The sequence below is a fragment of the Blennius ocellaris genome (genome assembly GCF_963422515.1).
Source record: "Blennius ocellaris genome assembly, chromosome: 12".
Taxonomy (NCBI): domain Eukaryota; kingdom Metazoa; phylum Chordata; class Actinopteri; order Blenniiformes; family Blenniidae; genus Blennius; species Blennius ocellaris.
The window spans coordinates 9,522,145-9,537,917 of record NC_137661.1 but is presented as its reverse complement, the minus strand read 5'-3'; the positions used below and the strand labels follow the sequence as shown (position 1 = coordinate 9,537,917).

The following is a 15,773-nucleotide window of genomic DNA, read 5'->3' as shown; positions in this document are numbered from 1 at the left end:
GTCCTGAACACAATCATTTATCTCCCTTTCGATAAAGAATTCTCCCTGTTTTGCTTTCAGAACTAATTTCCTTCCTCATAGCACAGATTTAAAAAGAGACTTAGAACATTCATCACACATTTTGGTCCAGTACCCATCATGCAATTCCTTCAACAAATCAGTTTGAGATTATTTAAGCATTGTGAGGAGTAGCCAAATAATATGCGTGGTCCCAATGACTCAGAGGATAAAGTGGTCCAAATTGTGCCCAAACAATTGTACTTCTCACCATTATAGCAACTGCTCTGGTTTAAGTGACAGGATAGATCAATACGTATGCTGTTTATTCCAATTCATGACTCTACTATCCTACTCATGCCAATATAACCTAATACTTTACAAATCATGTTTTTTTTTAAATATCAAGCAATATTCTTTTCGATAACAATAATAGTCGATGTAAACTGGTGAAGGGCTCCAAAGTTCTCAAGTCTTCTCATCTGAGGCATCACTGAGGTGTCTTTGCCGAAAGAATTATTGAAATCTGGTCTCTATTCAAATTATTATCAGTAAATCTAGATGTTTAGGGATAAAAACCCCAATAGCCCAGAAATTCCTTGAAAATAGTCAAGTTGTAATTTATCCCAACTTTGATTTTTTTTTGTTGTTGTTCAGCGATCAGCAAGTTGTTGAAATATGTTGATATGTTGGGTTGAAGAGTTAGCACTGTACCGACGTTTTGGTATTCTGCTGATGCTATCATGGCTGCATTTCAGTAGTATTGAAACAGATACGACAAGTAAACTACAGACCAACATGTACTATATAATAAACTAATGGTGATAAAACTAAACATGACCTTGACATCAAGCTTACACAAAATAAATTCTTGAAGACTGACAATTTTTACTTGACAAATGTGGCTCAAGTACATCTCTATAAAACATGTCTGCTCTTTTTCTTTTTCTTTTTTTTAAAAATAAAAGCAGTTGACAGGCGACTTTCCCTGAAATGTTATTATCATTGTATCATTAGTCATCACGTACAACGAAGGCTTTATGTAACAGTTATGTGGGCTGCACATTGAACCTGCACTTTCACGTGTGAACGTCTTCAAATGAAGATTGAACCATTTTATGACTTGTTGCCTTTGTCAGATTGTGCAGGAATGAAATGAAATGAACATATTGGAAGCACGTCTCCTCAAACAGCTGACACATCTTTGACAAGAGTTGTATGTGTTTTTTAAGCTTTCTATTTTAATTCAGTCACAACCAACAATAGGTCGACCAGTGTGTTTTAAGCACATGTACCTATTGTCATTTTCCAACATTATCCATTAGCTTGGAGCTATTAGTCGCCCTGCATTATTTAGCTGCTCCTCAGACCCTGGAAATGAACGAAGCTTCTCAGGATTAAAGTCAATCATTTTTGAAAGTGGTGTTCATAGCGAGTAGTCCACTCTGGCCTTGAGAGATCCATCTATTGACCACTGACGAGAAAGATGCGATGGTATTCTTCCACTGGCTTTGGAGGGAAATATTACAACGTTAACTGGATGTGGCCATTAAAGAGAAGATAACCATGTGGTTTGAAGTGGTCTCTATTTTAGCTGCTGTTACACAGAAAACCTCGGTGTGTGTGTGTGTGCGTGTGCGTGTGTGTGTGTGTGTGTTTGTGTGTGTGTGTGTGTGTGTGTGTGTGTGTGTGTGTGTGTGTGTGTGTGTGTGTGTGTGTGTGTGTGTGTGTGTGTGTGTGTGTGTGTGTGTGTGTGTGTGCAGCTGGAGCCGAGGACGTGCTTCCTTCACATTGAGTCATTGTCATCCTTCCGACAAAATGATGTGAAACCTCGTCTACAGCACATGGTTCATATTTTTACTGTCAGTCTAGCACTCATTAAATTCTGTCTCACATTCGCACGCACACACACACACACTCATGCTCACATGTTATGGCTGTCAGGAAACCTTACATTGACACTATCTAGACTTGTATTCTTTCCTGACTTTCTTTCCTGATTCCAAACTCTGACTAAAGTACTGCAGTACTGTACTTGCCTATCTGCTCCACGATAACCGGAAGATTGGAATGATTTTCTTGAGATAAAATGAGTCCTTATGGGTCAGTGTGCAGTCACAAGTCTGTCCATAAATGTGGGAGGACAAACACGCAGATATATCCAATTTAATGACTTTTGTTTACAATGTTTTGTATTTCCCACACACTCTCCCTATATCTTCCACTGTAACTACTTGCTTGTACCCAGTAAGATCTAGTACTTTGAATTAGTTTGTGTCCACTTCAGTTAAGCTTCTTTTCTCGCACATGTTAATAGAATGGTACTGATTATGGCTTTGGCTATGCTGGGTAACTAAGTTACCTGACTGGGTTTCAGTTAGTCTGAAGACCAGAATAAGGTAATGGTCAGATTCAGACTCGGATGTTCTCACACATACATTGAAACGATTTTGTGACTTTCATTTTCATTTCCAGTGTGAGAGTGCAAACACACACCCAAGCACAACGTGTTGATCAAAGTTACACCCCATTGTATATATTTGTTGATCTACCAGAAGGGATCGTCAATAAGCCAACATGTTGCTGGTTTTGCAGTCTCTAATAGTGACTTGATGATGCATCGCCATGGTAACCTGGGCTGCATCGATTGTGTGCTTTGGAAAGGAGTACAGTTTTTTTCTCCCATTGGGAAAGCATACTAATGACAATACAAATATAATTTCTGTGTAAATGTTACTATTCTCACATGGTGCAAAATACAGAAGTTAAAACTAATTTCAACTGATTTACTTGGCATGATGATTTATCACTAAACAAAACAGAATTAAAGTGGCATTGTGAGGCTTAAAATGAGAGAAATAAAAATCTGTTAATTAGCAAGACGTTGATATTGAATGATTAGAAGTATGTATCTTCTTGCACACTGAACGGTAAAGCTCTGAAAGCTCATTTACTCCAATAAAACAGTTATTAATGATAATGCCTCTGGTGGTCAGGTCTTCTGCAGATAAACGTGGAAGTCTAAATGAAGGGACGGTGGGTGATAGTTTTGACAAGAATGATCAACTCTGCAAGATGTAATTTCAGGCACCAGGTTTCCATAAAACCTAATGTGTTGTTGTTGTTTTTTCTCTCATTTTTCTAGCCCTGATGGACTCGCTATCTTTCAGTGGTTTACCATTTTATTTTGACTCACTTCATCTCAAATCACAACTTTGATGTCGCTGTTCATATAATCTTTCCACACATTATCGGAGCCAGCTTGATGATGAATTGTATTTACTAATATTTTTCCTTTTCACCTTCATTAAACTAGGATGTTATCTGTTATAATCACAATCCTCTTTGCATGCAATACCTGTTAAAGCCGAACAGCTATTGAAAAGATAAGATAAAGGAAAAACAATACAAGACATATGTGGACCGTTAGTACCTCATTTAGTGGTGAAGAATATCAACAACATTTAATGAGCACATTCTTAATGATTCCTTTGTATTAAAATTACCCAATAAATACCGGCAACAATAATCCAATTTTCAAAGGGTTTTATTGTTTAAAGAATAATGAAATTGAATTCATTGTTTATATTGGGTGCATAGATATATCAGATTGTGGTATATAATTTTAATGAAAGGAGTTCAAGTGTTTTTAGATCGTTCCCGCTTAACAATAACCAAAGTCATAACTGGATTAGGTTGAAGGACAAGAGATGAATCACCGTTGGCTTCAGTCACAATGATTTTAACCAGAGAGGATTTATGTTTATAGACTCTTTCTTCATTCATGTGACTTTGTTTAAAACTCCACACACCATTGCATCCTTATATCTTACTTGAACTGCAGCCTCGGGGAAACACTTCGGGGTCTCGCTTTTGATGAAGGAGGATGAAAGTTGTGACCTGATCAGAACTAGCTTGTCGTCTGTGTTTCGAGAAGAACTGGAAACTCTTTTATGCAGGGTAACTTAAAGACGTAAATGTGACATGTAGAGAAAAGAAACATACACGAGGAAAAGACAGCAGAGTTTTGAACTAAATCGTGAATGAAAAAAAACAAACAACTACTCAGTCCTGTTTACTTTTGGAGACCTTTTTTCTTTTTTTTTGCTTTTTGCTTACTAAACATTCACTTGTGCTGTACAGCACCGAGTGACTCATGTCTGTGAAAGGTGCTATATAAATAAAGTTCTACTCTATTCTATTCCAAGATGTGTCAATTCTGCCCTCACGTTTGTAGAATCTCTTCCAAGACTGAAAAATCAAATCTGCACATTAGTCTTTTTGGAGGAAGGAAAGAATGAAGTGATGAAGAAATTGTGTGTCTCTGCTGGTATTTAATTTTTTTATTACTATTATTATCATTCGCAGCTTGCTCAGGATGAGGGCAGTCCAGTGCGAGGGTTCGGTGTGGTGGAATATGAGAGCTCAGAAGAGGCCGAGGCTGTGCTGATGGAGATGGACCGAACTATGGTGGGAGGACAGGAGGTCCGTCTGTCACTCTGCACCCCCGGCACCTCAGGGAGAAGCACCTTGGCTGCACTCATTGCCGCCCAGGGTATGGTGAGTACATTGTACAAAACGCACAGGAGCCCCAGAACAGTACGGACACTCACAGCTTTCACTTCCCCTGAAGAAAAACCTCCGACAAACACAATTGCAAGCCTGAGACAATTGCTTAGCCTAATAATTTCGTGAGCCACCAAAAGTAACATTAACACCTGAGGGCAGATTATTGCAGCAATCAACAGTTAATATCATTTCATGTATAACTTTTTTGATCTCTGCTTCAGAAAAAAAAAGGTTTTTTTTAGGCCCTAAAATGTTGTTTGGATCATCAGATGAAGCAAACAATTTCTGCATTGTCATTGTTTTTGTTTAATCTTTTTATACAGCTTTTATCTACACCCCAAATTTTATTATAATTAAGTTTGCTTTCTTTAACACAGATCATTGAGATAAATAGCAACCCCAGTTTAATGGATGCATCTGCTATGGGAGCTTTTTTTTATGACAATAATATTAAACTGGTATTGACTCTTGCTATAAAATCCCAATTCTTTATCACAACAAATGTTAGATAACCACTGGATATTATAATATTAAAGTTACACAAAACTCAGTGCAGCATTGATCTGGAAGTACAGTAATAATACTAACTTCCTGCTGAAGCTCGAGGCTAAAACACACCGACGCTGAATAACGCGTCAAAAGAGGTTCTGTAGTTTTCTGTATATATAATCCCACTTTACATCATTTAGCACCTCTCTTATTTCCATCCTTATCACCCCTGAAAAAATGTTGGTTGTTTTTCCAATTAAAAAACACCTTCTTTGTACCACTGTGGCTGATTCCTAATGCATAAGAAGATGCTCGTCGTTGCTGTATTCGCAGTTCAGCTACAATCAGTAGTTATTTGAAGGAAATAAAAAGAAATAAGGTGGAAACACCCAGAACCTGGCATTATAAACTTGTCAGATTGATCGAATAAATGTTGTGAAAATTACAATAATAGAATGATCAGGTTTGCAATACTTGACCAGGGATATGAGCAGCAGAGAGACGTGGAATAGTAGAATGAAGGAAAGAACTGGCAACATACCACCGTCCCCAAAGCATAAAACTCAAAAAACTTGTATTGCATTACAGTTACTTTGATCGTGTTGGTACTCGGTGAATCCCTCGATGTCACTGCAGATTTCAGGTTTGTTTTGCAGGTTTTGCCTGATGCTGCCAGTCTTCTTGCAAAGAGCAGCAGAGTCAAACATGACTGAAGGACTATGAAAATACAGTGATTTTAACAAAAAAAAACATTTCCCATGTGCAGCATCACCCAAACATTGGACTTCCTGTTCAAACTCGCAGACACGCTCACAGCTATGTCTCGCTGCCATGTCAGTGTCAGGTAATTATTGCGCATCCAGCATTGAGATTCACTGAGGTCTAATACGAACGCCCTCCAGCTGAAGTCGCCTTTGTAGCTGTGATATACCCTCCTACACAGTGTGGTTGGAGCAGAGAGGCACTGACATGACAATTATAGTTCTCAAGAGTGATCCACCCCCCCACCCCCACCCCCCGCTGCCTGAAATAAAACACACTCTTTTCTCACACATTTACATGATGCATTTATATGTATATGTGGGAAATATTATTTATGTTCAATATGATAAACTATTTGCAAAAAAAATGCCATGAATTTGACCGCCTGTGTGTAAAGTAGAAGTTTCTGGGTTTTTTTCTGATAACGGAAACAAATTCAAAACATCTGAGATGTACGATGCCGATCTCATTGGTTATCATCACTTATTATGCGACTGTCACTTATGTTACATCCATGCAGCTGGAAACTGGGATGGCTATCAGTATGGAATGTCCCATTTCCCACTTTACAGCAACCGCAGGATAAAACCGCCGGCCTCCAGCAGTGCTGTTTTATTGCTGCTGTCAAAGTCCGGAAATGTGAGTTACAAACTCGTCGTCAGCCCAAAAGGAAATGAAATAAAGTTCAAGCGACAATTTATTTCAACATGACATTGATGCGCGTTGGCTGTGCCATAACTTTGCTTCGTCCCGTTAACATATCAAGCAATTGTTAAAATCCTTACAGTAAAGTTTTATAATTGCAAGTCTCAAGTCAGTCTCATCAAAGTGGTAAGATGTTAAAAAAAATTCAGATTAAAATGAATAAATAAGCATCTATGAAGCCAGTAAAATGGTGGATATGTTGATTTTCATTTTTCAAATGTCACTCAGCTACAGTACACATGTCGCCGTGACCTGCCATCACCTTGCATGTTTTATGAAATCTGAACATTTCATACATGTATATTGACCTGACTTTAGGCTTTGGCTTCATTCAACAGACGAGGCCTAATTAACTTTTCTTTTTTAACAGTGCAAGCCAATGCAACATTATTCAAACTTTTGCATCAACAGTGTTCACACTGAGGTAATAGTTACACTTTTTACAGAGTCTGTATTAATGGAGTGTCTGGCTTCAGCAATGTTGCTCTGATCTGGTCACTGTGAATAAGTTCCTCGTTGATAATGAGATACCCACAATGCCCCCGAAAGCCATTACAGCTTTAAATATTTTAGATTACGCTATTAAGCTCTAAGGACTATAGTTGAGTCAGAGTTTGTAGATTATAGCTTGAAGCTGTGGCGCTGCTAAGCCAAATACTTCAAATTCAAATAATCAAAAGTGCTTCATTTTGAATTTTCACTGATACACGTTGTAAAAAAAGAAAAAGAAAAAGCATGTTATCCTGCTCTGATGGCATTGCACCGATGAGTAGCATGAATTGTCATGTAAATAGGTTGGAGCCTTGAAAGGTTGGTTTGAAAATGCAAAGCATTAACCCTTTGCAATGCCTGAATTGCAATAGAGAGAGTAAACAGGATATTGAGGGAAATGTGTCTCCTCGTGAATTAGCAGAGAAAGATGAGAAAGATATGAGGAAGAATGAGAGAAAAAAACCTCAGAAAGTAAAGGTTGAGGGAGGGATGGAAGGTCAACTTAGCGAGAGCACCTGAGCCTGGTGGACTGGTGAGGTTGTGGCGTCTGCATCCTGAGGCGACTTCAGGATCACTGTCGTGAAAACGAGCAGCTGGTAAAAGCAGCATCAGACCTTGAGATAAAGATCGAGACCCCTTCCCGGCTACGTTTCTCCTCTGAGGCGAGTCTCTCAATTCTCCAGTCAGCGAGCTTGTGTGTGAACGCTGAGGACCAGATGGCCTCCTCCTCCCTCCTCCTCTCTTCTTCTGCCTCCATCCTTCTTCTTACACGACGCTTCTCGCCTTCCCGTCTTCGCGGCTTCCTTACCTCCCTGGCGTGTGCAAGTGCGTGTTAGCGTGTGGGTGGGTGGCTGGATTTTTTTTTTTTTTTTTTTTGTGCCGGCAGCCAAACAGGCTGATGCATCCTGACATTTTCTTCGGCAGAAAGAAAAGAAACAAGTGCACCCCTTCCTCCTCGTCCTCCTCCACCTCCACCTCCTCTCTTCCCTTGAAAGATGCTGTCAGCTACGACTGGCCTTGTTCAACACCGGCACACATGCATGCGCACACAAAACCTTTTTCTTTGCCGTAACACACAAGTGCACATACTGTTTCTGCGCGTGAGGCTCTCCTCTGTCTCTGCTGCTGGCAGCCTGCAGTCAAACCCACTCCATCCCTGTCAATAGAGCTCTATCTCCAGGAGGTGACAGGGAGGAAACAAGGCTGACTTGGGCTGAAGTTGTAGCTCCAGGGCAGACGGGGAGGAAATATCACCATCCCGCAAATGTTGTTTTAAATAGCCATGACTTTGGGCCAGACGCTTAATACAGCCCGTCAAGGCTGATGGAGGATCTTACCTGAGCAAAGGGCAGCTCTATTTGATTCAGCACAGGCTAATTCAAATTGAATTGAATTTGAGTCTATTAAATTGGATTTCCCCTCTGTAATGAGTGATTGAATTCTTATTTTGTAATGAGCTTTACGGTATGTCTTTTGATTAAAAGAGTCAGCAGAGATCTCTTTAAGTCCAGGAAATTCAGCTCATGTCAGATTGAATGTACGCTTTACTGGCAGCGAGGGAGTCACAAAATCGCTGATGCATTTTCATGAGATGTTTGGCACGAATGAATGAAAGCTGCTGCTTTGACAAATGTAATGAATACAAAACAAAGCAACAACAGTGAAGTAAAAGCATTTCCTTTCATTCTAATTGTATGATGGCAATTTACAACACAGTCGTCTATGGCTGAGTTGGTAGAGTGAGTCCTCTTGCAGTCACATGGTTGATGTTTGATTCCCTCCTCTTACCTGCCCATGTGTTAGAGTTGCACTGAACCCACCCGAGGTGCTCCCAATTGTGTGTGCGCGCGAGTTAATTAAATCTGTCAAAGCTGTACATTGAATTGTTTAAGTGAAAAACACTAATAAGTTTATATGAAGTCGCTTCATGACATAAGCTCCATCTCTGACCAAATATGAGCGAAAACCAGGAACTCTCACTCACGCAGGGTGAAGAAGGAGAAATTCCCATTTTTTTGAAATACACATTTCATAATTCGTGGGTGCGGATCAACAAGCTGTGACGGATACCAAACTTCTGTATCAATAACGACTTATGTTAGACATATATCCATATTACTCGTGCCCAGTGAGGAGTTACTGCAGTAAAAGGCAGGGCTGAAGTTATTTAAAGTGTTTTTGATTTATCTGCTGCTTTATAGATTAAATTCAATCTATGTTCCCAAACATTAGATGACTAACAAGCACCGAAAGAGTGTTTTATCTTTATTACTCACAGCGGTTCATTTTATCCACACCTCAGTCAGATTACCTGATTGCAGCAGATTGAGAAGAATGGGTCAATATAATGAGTGTGGTGCCAATTTGTAGCTCAGCAGATAATTCATGAGATGGACTGAATTCATGAAAAGGTGATTAAAAAGATTTTTTTTTCTGTGTCCTTTGTCCTGTTTTGTTTTTCTACCCATCAGCCCACCGCTCCTATGCTGATAGTTTCACACACACACACACACACACACACTGGCCCGTATTACTTCCACTAATTTGCATGCTTTGCTTTCTTCCCCAGATTCTGAGTAATAGAAAAGGTTTGCTCCCAGAACCAAACCTGGCTCAGCTGTTGACGAGTATGACCAACCCTGCAGCCCTGCAGATCCTCATGAGACCATACCACTCTGGGAAGAGAGGAGGTACGAGACACGAATTCAGTCACAACTTTCAATCATTTTCAAGTTTTTCCAACTGAACTCAAGAATTGACATGCTATTTTGTTTTTCTTCATGGCTGTCATCAGATATGTAATGCACTTTTTAACATTTTGGTTCCCGAAGCTAAACACTGATAGACACAAAAGGAGTTTCCTCTAAAATAAGTCCAAAATACTTTTTTTTATTTCCCCAGGTTTGCTTAGACTCTGACTCTACAAAGTGTGCCAGTCTATTTTTCTTTGACATGTATAAATCTGATTTTGACAATCTCAGAGCTGGCAAAGCCTTGAGGGGGTCCCAAACCCTTGGTTGTGAATTTGTCTTGACTGTTCTGTTAGTGTGTAGATGAAGTGTGACAACCGTCTGCCGGCACAGTTGCGTAACACCAAATAGCAAGTCACAACTGGAGATGTGTTAGACCCATCGGAGAGAAGAAAATCAGACTGTAAACACTCACAAAATGATTCTGGACTATTATTATGTTGAAATAACAATTGTTCAAACTTTCTAGTAATGATACAATTTTTTTTTTTCATCCAACATTTTATTTTATAATTTAATTGGCAGTATGATACATGTGCCTGTGTTCAACAATGAAATTATAGCAAAGTTAATCATCATTATGAAAAGCCTCTTAGTTTTTCACTCATTGTCAAATAAATGTGGTCAGTGACAGAAAATATTCAAATTCTGCCTGAAAACTTGAGATGTCCAGATTTACAAAGTAAGAGAGGTATGTATGTATATGTATTTAGTTATTATTTTGTCATTTCTTTTGATATTAAATGCTTTTTTTAAATGTTTTTTTTTGTTGATACTGCATTTGCAGATCTGCCATGTATCAAGTTCAATGTGGCTTCGAACTGATTTTTTTTTTTTGCTCTGCATTTTTGGAATTTGCTCACATGTTGACCATTCCATTCTCAATAATCCTTTAATACAAGTATATATGGGCCTCTCCGTGTCCTGAATGTATCCCTGAATAGTGTTTCCATGGGACCTTACTGGCAATCAGAGACCCACAGTAGAAGTCTATATATTGCAATCACCTCATGGACAGCTTCATTATTTAATGAATGACTAATCAGGTATTAAAATGAATTGGTGTGACATTACCGGAACAAATGAGAACAGGAAGGAGAGAAGATGGGAGGGTTGGTAGCGAAGCTCTCTTAAAGAAGAGCACACAATTAAAGTCTAAAATTAGGACCTTGATTAAATGTTAAACTTTCTCCACCTATTCTGGAGGAGGAAGCTAATATGAGCAATGACGCTTACATTTATTATGACGAGACCTTTTGGTTACCGACGTGCACACAGACGACCCCCCAAAGAGTTGTTGCGTATGTGTGCAGTTATCGGGTGGCAGACACAGATTCTGCTGATTTAACCTCAAAAAAACAAGGAGAATGAAAGCAAACTACCAAAAAATATGGATACTTGAGTTTTGTTTTTGTGGTAAAACTGCCGTTTGTTAGTATTACTTTAATCAGTAAATGTGTTGTGTTGATTTAAAACCACTTGAACTACTGAAATAGTTAAAACAAACCAAATGTTGCCTGTATTTTTCTTCTGGACTTTATCAGTGTTCATAGTAGAAGTTTTGGGCAACGACTCCCAAGTATATTTGTATGAAAACTATTATATTATTTACACCATCAGGAAGAATACCAAAAAGCTTGAGTCAACCTCATGTTTTTGTTGTTTCAAAACTATACAGTGATCTGGCTACTTTTTTGTTTTAAAATCATAAAGTAGAGTTGCTATTTGAGGATGAGATTTTTGACTCGTCGTATAAAAAAGCATTAATAAAAGTCTACAATCTATTTAAACAAACAAAAAATATCCACCGTGTTTGACTTCTACAAAACACAGATCGATTTGCTTAATTTGCTCAAATTCTAGTTTGATTGCATGCGTGTGTGTGTGTGTGTGTGTGTGTGGGGAGGGGGTAAAAAACAACAACTGTCTCACTCGTTCCTCCTTAAACCTCACAGCTGCACCTTCTGGTTACAAAGAGGAGGGTCTGACAGGGAGGAGGATTGATAAGTAACATTATAAGGATATTGGTTTTGATAACCTGTGTTATTGATACATCGGGTCAGTGGTTCTTAACTTGTCTTCTTTATGAGTTTGTTTTTATTCTCGTCCATCCTGCTCACTCCCAATGAAAGCGCCATGTCGTCATGTCTTCAGTTCAACCTTGTGTCTTTTTGACAGACGGCGTCTCGTACCAAACATCATCGCTGCTCACAGGTTGACAAATTAAATTTGCACAAATCTAAGGAAACAAAACATTGCAGATGTTCCACGTTTGTCGTGAGCAATGGAATTGCATAGACTGACATCGATGAGGAGTCTCATAGAAATGAATGACGATGAGCTCGAATAAAGTTAGATTTCTCGACGGTTGTAATGAAGTGGCGGTTTGCCACACATCAGCATATTGTTACCTTTCAGCTATTTACCACATGTCATCAACGCGTCAATGCGTAGAAGTTTCTCAGTCAGTGCAATAAAATGTAACAAATGTTTTAATTTTTAGAAGTTTGATAATGTGAGTGTTTTCAACTTGGTTTTATTGTGTTGAAGGATTTTATTCTTTTTTTTTTTAAGCTTCTTTTCAGTCTTTTCAAACTAAATTTAAGCTTGAAAACAGAAAGTTTTGAGTGATGGAGTCTGCTTTTTGCCAATATATTATCCCAATATTGTTTCACTGCTGCCTTTTGTGAAGCAGATGGCTATAATGATTGCTTAAAATGTTCTGTAAATGACTGATGGATTAGTTGTCTGACTCATGAGTTTGTCGCTGTTTTCCTGTTGAGGCAATGATTGATTAGTGCATTAGTTTATACACAATGTAAAAAAGAAAAGAAAATCACAAATGGAGGCACTGATTGATGTTTTGATTCGTTGTTTGGCTGTGTTTTTATTTTTTTATTTTTTTATTTTTTTAGGAAAGTACGGCCGTCACACCAGCCTGCCGTTCCTTCGACCTCCTCTCACTACAGCTCTGCTCACTCTGGGAAAAGCGCACCAGGTTAAAGTTACATCGACGTGTGTGTGCGTGCGTGCGTGCGTGCGTGTGTGCGTGCCTTGCAATAACATCCATTTACCTCTCCCCTGCAGAGTGCTATGCTTGGTAATGGACTAGTCCTCCAGAACCTATTGCACATGCAGCTCGCGCAGCAGCAGCTTCTACACATCAAAGACAAACGCATCAGCAGTGTAAGACACCTGTTCAGTTGTGCTCGATGATTCGCAGAGGGCAGTGATGAGTGTTAAACATAAACCATGTGCACGCGCCCATGCGCCCTTGTATTTAAATCTCTTAATACATAATAAAACTAAACCTGCCTGAAACTATGCAATTTAATTGCTTTTCTTTTCAGATAAAAGACAGACCTTGAGGTGTTGAAAACTTCCCTACATGTGTTCATTTGCATATTTTCTTTCAAAATGTCTCCGGTGTTGTCTTTAATTGCTGAAATGGATGTTAAAAGTCACCGGTAGTCATGTTTAGAGTAGGTGATTTCCTTTCCTTTTTTTTTGAAAAGATCCACATCTACCGAAAAACGGCTCCCCTATATTTACTTTCCTTTTTCATTCTTAAGTACTTCTACTGATTATATATATGGTCATACCACTAAAGAAAGTAGAATGTAATAAAATAGTACTAATGGAAGCGACAGTGGGTCATCGTATGGTCGTGCTCTCCGTCTTCTCTTATACGCTTCGTTTTCCACTTCAGTTCTTTATAATCTCTCAGTTTCATCAATTCTTCTTCATGTGTATGTTTTTCTTCGTTTCTTGTTGGTTAATCCACGTCATTCTTCCCTCTCTGTCAGGTGTCCAGTCTGCTCGGGGACCCATCCAGGCTGCTGATGCAGAAAGCCTTGTCTCTGCGGCCTCCAGGCCTCGTGCCGCTGGGGAAAGGTCTCCTGGGAGATTCCCCCACAGGTGAACGGGGTCAAGCAGGAGTCACAGATTCCAAGCAATTTAGATCGCAGCCTCTCACACCAACTCTTTTGTTAACAATTTAACAACTTGTTGCTTGTCTCTCTGTCATCAGTCATTTAAAATGTATTTGAAAGCTTTTTGTTCATTGTTGCTGCCATAACTACACTTATCTGTGCTTTTCATTTGTATCTCTCTGTGATAAACAAATTGCACTGTTGATACTATTCTACTTCACATCGTCACTTTACATGCACGTGCAGAGGTATCTTGCAAACAGACCTAAAAGAAGCAAAAGCCGTCTTCATACCAATGAAACAGGGTTTCACTGCATGTGAGTGTTTTTTTCTAAGTCGCTTTGTTATGTGGAATAGTGTGACGCCTTATTGGAGCAGCATCTGCACATTTAAGGACAGGTCGGAGTGCAAAGTGACCACTGGTGCCTTTTTTCTCATTGCGATTTTTAAGTCCTTCATGATGATGTCATGTCTCTGAGTTGTAAAGATCACCGGATGCCTCTGGAGTGTACGTCACAGTACATAACATGTGGCGCATTTACAATTTAAATGTCCAGCTGAGAAAGACTGTTCTTTTAAATATAAATGTAAATCAGGGTCTTGTGTGTGTGCATATACAATGAGATTGTGCTTCTGTACACCTCTTTGATTGTGTGTGTGCAACTGCTGTGTGTTGTTGTTTTAATCACTGTGTGTTTGTGTGCGTCTGCTGGGAACATTAGCTTAAGGCTTGTTAGAGCCGATTATTTTATTGTGCTTCTGAGGCCATTTGTCACAGTAATATTGAATTTATAACTGTGTGTGTTTGCATGTTTTAACCATCGGCATTATGGTTGTTGATAATTCTTTTAAACTTTCCTTTTTGCTTTTTTTTATTTTTTTGTTTGCACGTGTGCACATATTTGTGATATTAAACCCGGGAGTGAGTGAAGTACTGGGAGCGTGAAGCTAAGTGCAGAGCTGAAGATAAACGTGATAAATGATGATGCACGAGCAGGAAATCCATTCTCAAATATTACGACCGGCTCTTCGGAGACGGCCGGGCTGAGCTCTCAGTTTCCGACCGTCTGAGTGATTCATCTCTGTCTGGAAGAGACCAACACTCCGGTGGCCATCAGTAAAAGCCATCTCGCATGTTTCTCTGGCATCTCTACCCACCTTGCTTTCATTTCCTGTTACTATACGCTGCTGTTTCCTGCCTTACTTGTACCTTTCCAACGTCACTGATTTGTTGTTTCTCTTCTTCTCATTTGTCCTTTTGGTTTTCCAGCAGCTGTTGAGAGTTTGTGGTGGCTGCTGTAAAACAGATGCAGATGTTTAGAACTTTCACAATACCATGTTTCCATTTGAGGAGATGGAGATCAGGCTACCAGATGTTGCAGTTTTGTCACAGTCAGAATATTCTGGTTTAATTTCGGTGGAGTTTTGATGGTTTCTGTGTGTGCGCGTGTGTGGTTGATTCCAGCAGGTCATCCAGCTTCTCTTTGCAATCCAAGGACTTGCTTGTTTAATATTAATTTGTTGCCGCCAGCGTTGTGATTGTTAGTCCGTGTGGACTGGTGTCGTCTCCACAGTTTGTTTTGTGTTTTGTTTGTCGTTGTGTGTCTGTGAGATGAGTCGTATCGTGCTATAATGAGTTGTGTCTCGTTAACCTCCTCACAGAGTTGGGACAGGAGACAGCACCAGCATCTACCCACAATGCCACAGTAGTGGTATCGGCACCAGGCATGATGCCTTACCTCCAGGGTCGAGATCAAAACACCACCCATTGTTTGTCGACAACTCCTTCTGTCTCCTCCGCTTCCTCCTCCGCTTCCTTGTCCTCCTCCACCTGTGACAGGCAGCAGCCAGCTCCTCCTGGGACAATGGTGAGCCCCTCGCAATAGTGAGAGAACTATTTCTTGGGATTCAGGTAACTCTGTGCTTGACCCACCTCGACACATGTCCTACGAATCAGTTGTTACTCCAACAAACCTTCTGCTTCATATTGTTCTTCATCACCAGTTGGTTATCTCTCTAAATTTGTATTAGATAGTGGATCAAACAGTGTTGGGGCTTATCTGCAAAGAAATTAATT

At 39.6% G+C, this 15,773-nt stretch overlaps 1 protein-coding gene across 1 annotated transcript in view; it reads left to right on the top strand.

Annotated features, from left to right (window-relative positions):
* raver2 (ribonucleoprotein, PTB-binding 2) overlaps positions 1-15,773 on the top strand; it is a gene marked incomplete at both ends in the record, with an annotated part of 74,626 nt that overhangs the window by 51,202 nt on the left and 7,651 nt on the right. The window contains 6 exons of the mRNA XM_080505709.1: positions 4,366-4,557; positions 9,584-9,704; positions 12,680-12,762; positions 12,852-12,950; positions 13,571-13,682; positions 15,359-15,466. Of these exons, the coding sequence (XP_080361835.1) occupies positions 4,366-4,557; positions 9,584-9,704; positions 12,680-12,762; positions 12,852-12,950; positions 13,571-13,682; positions 15,359-15,466 (715 nt within the window). The remainder of the gene's footprint in view (positions 1-4,365; positions 4,558-9,583; positions 9,705-12,679; positions 12,763-12,851; positions 12,951-13,570; positions 13,683-15,358; positions 15,467-15,773) is intronic.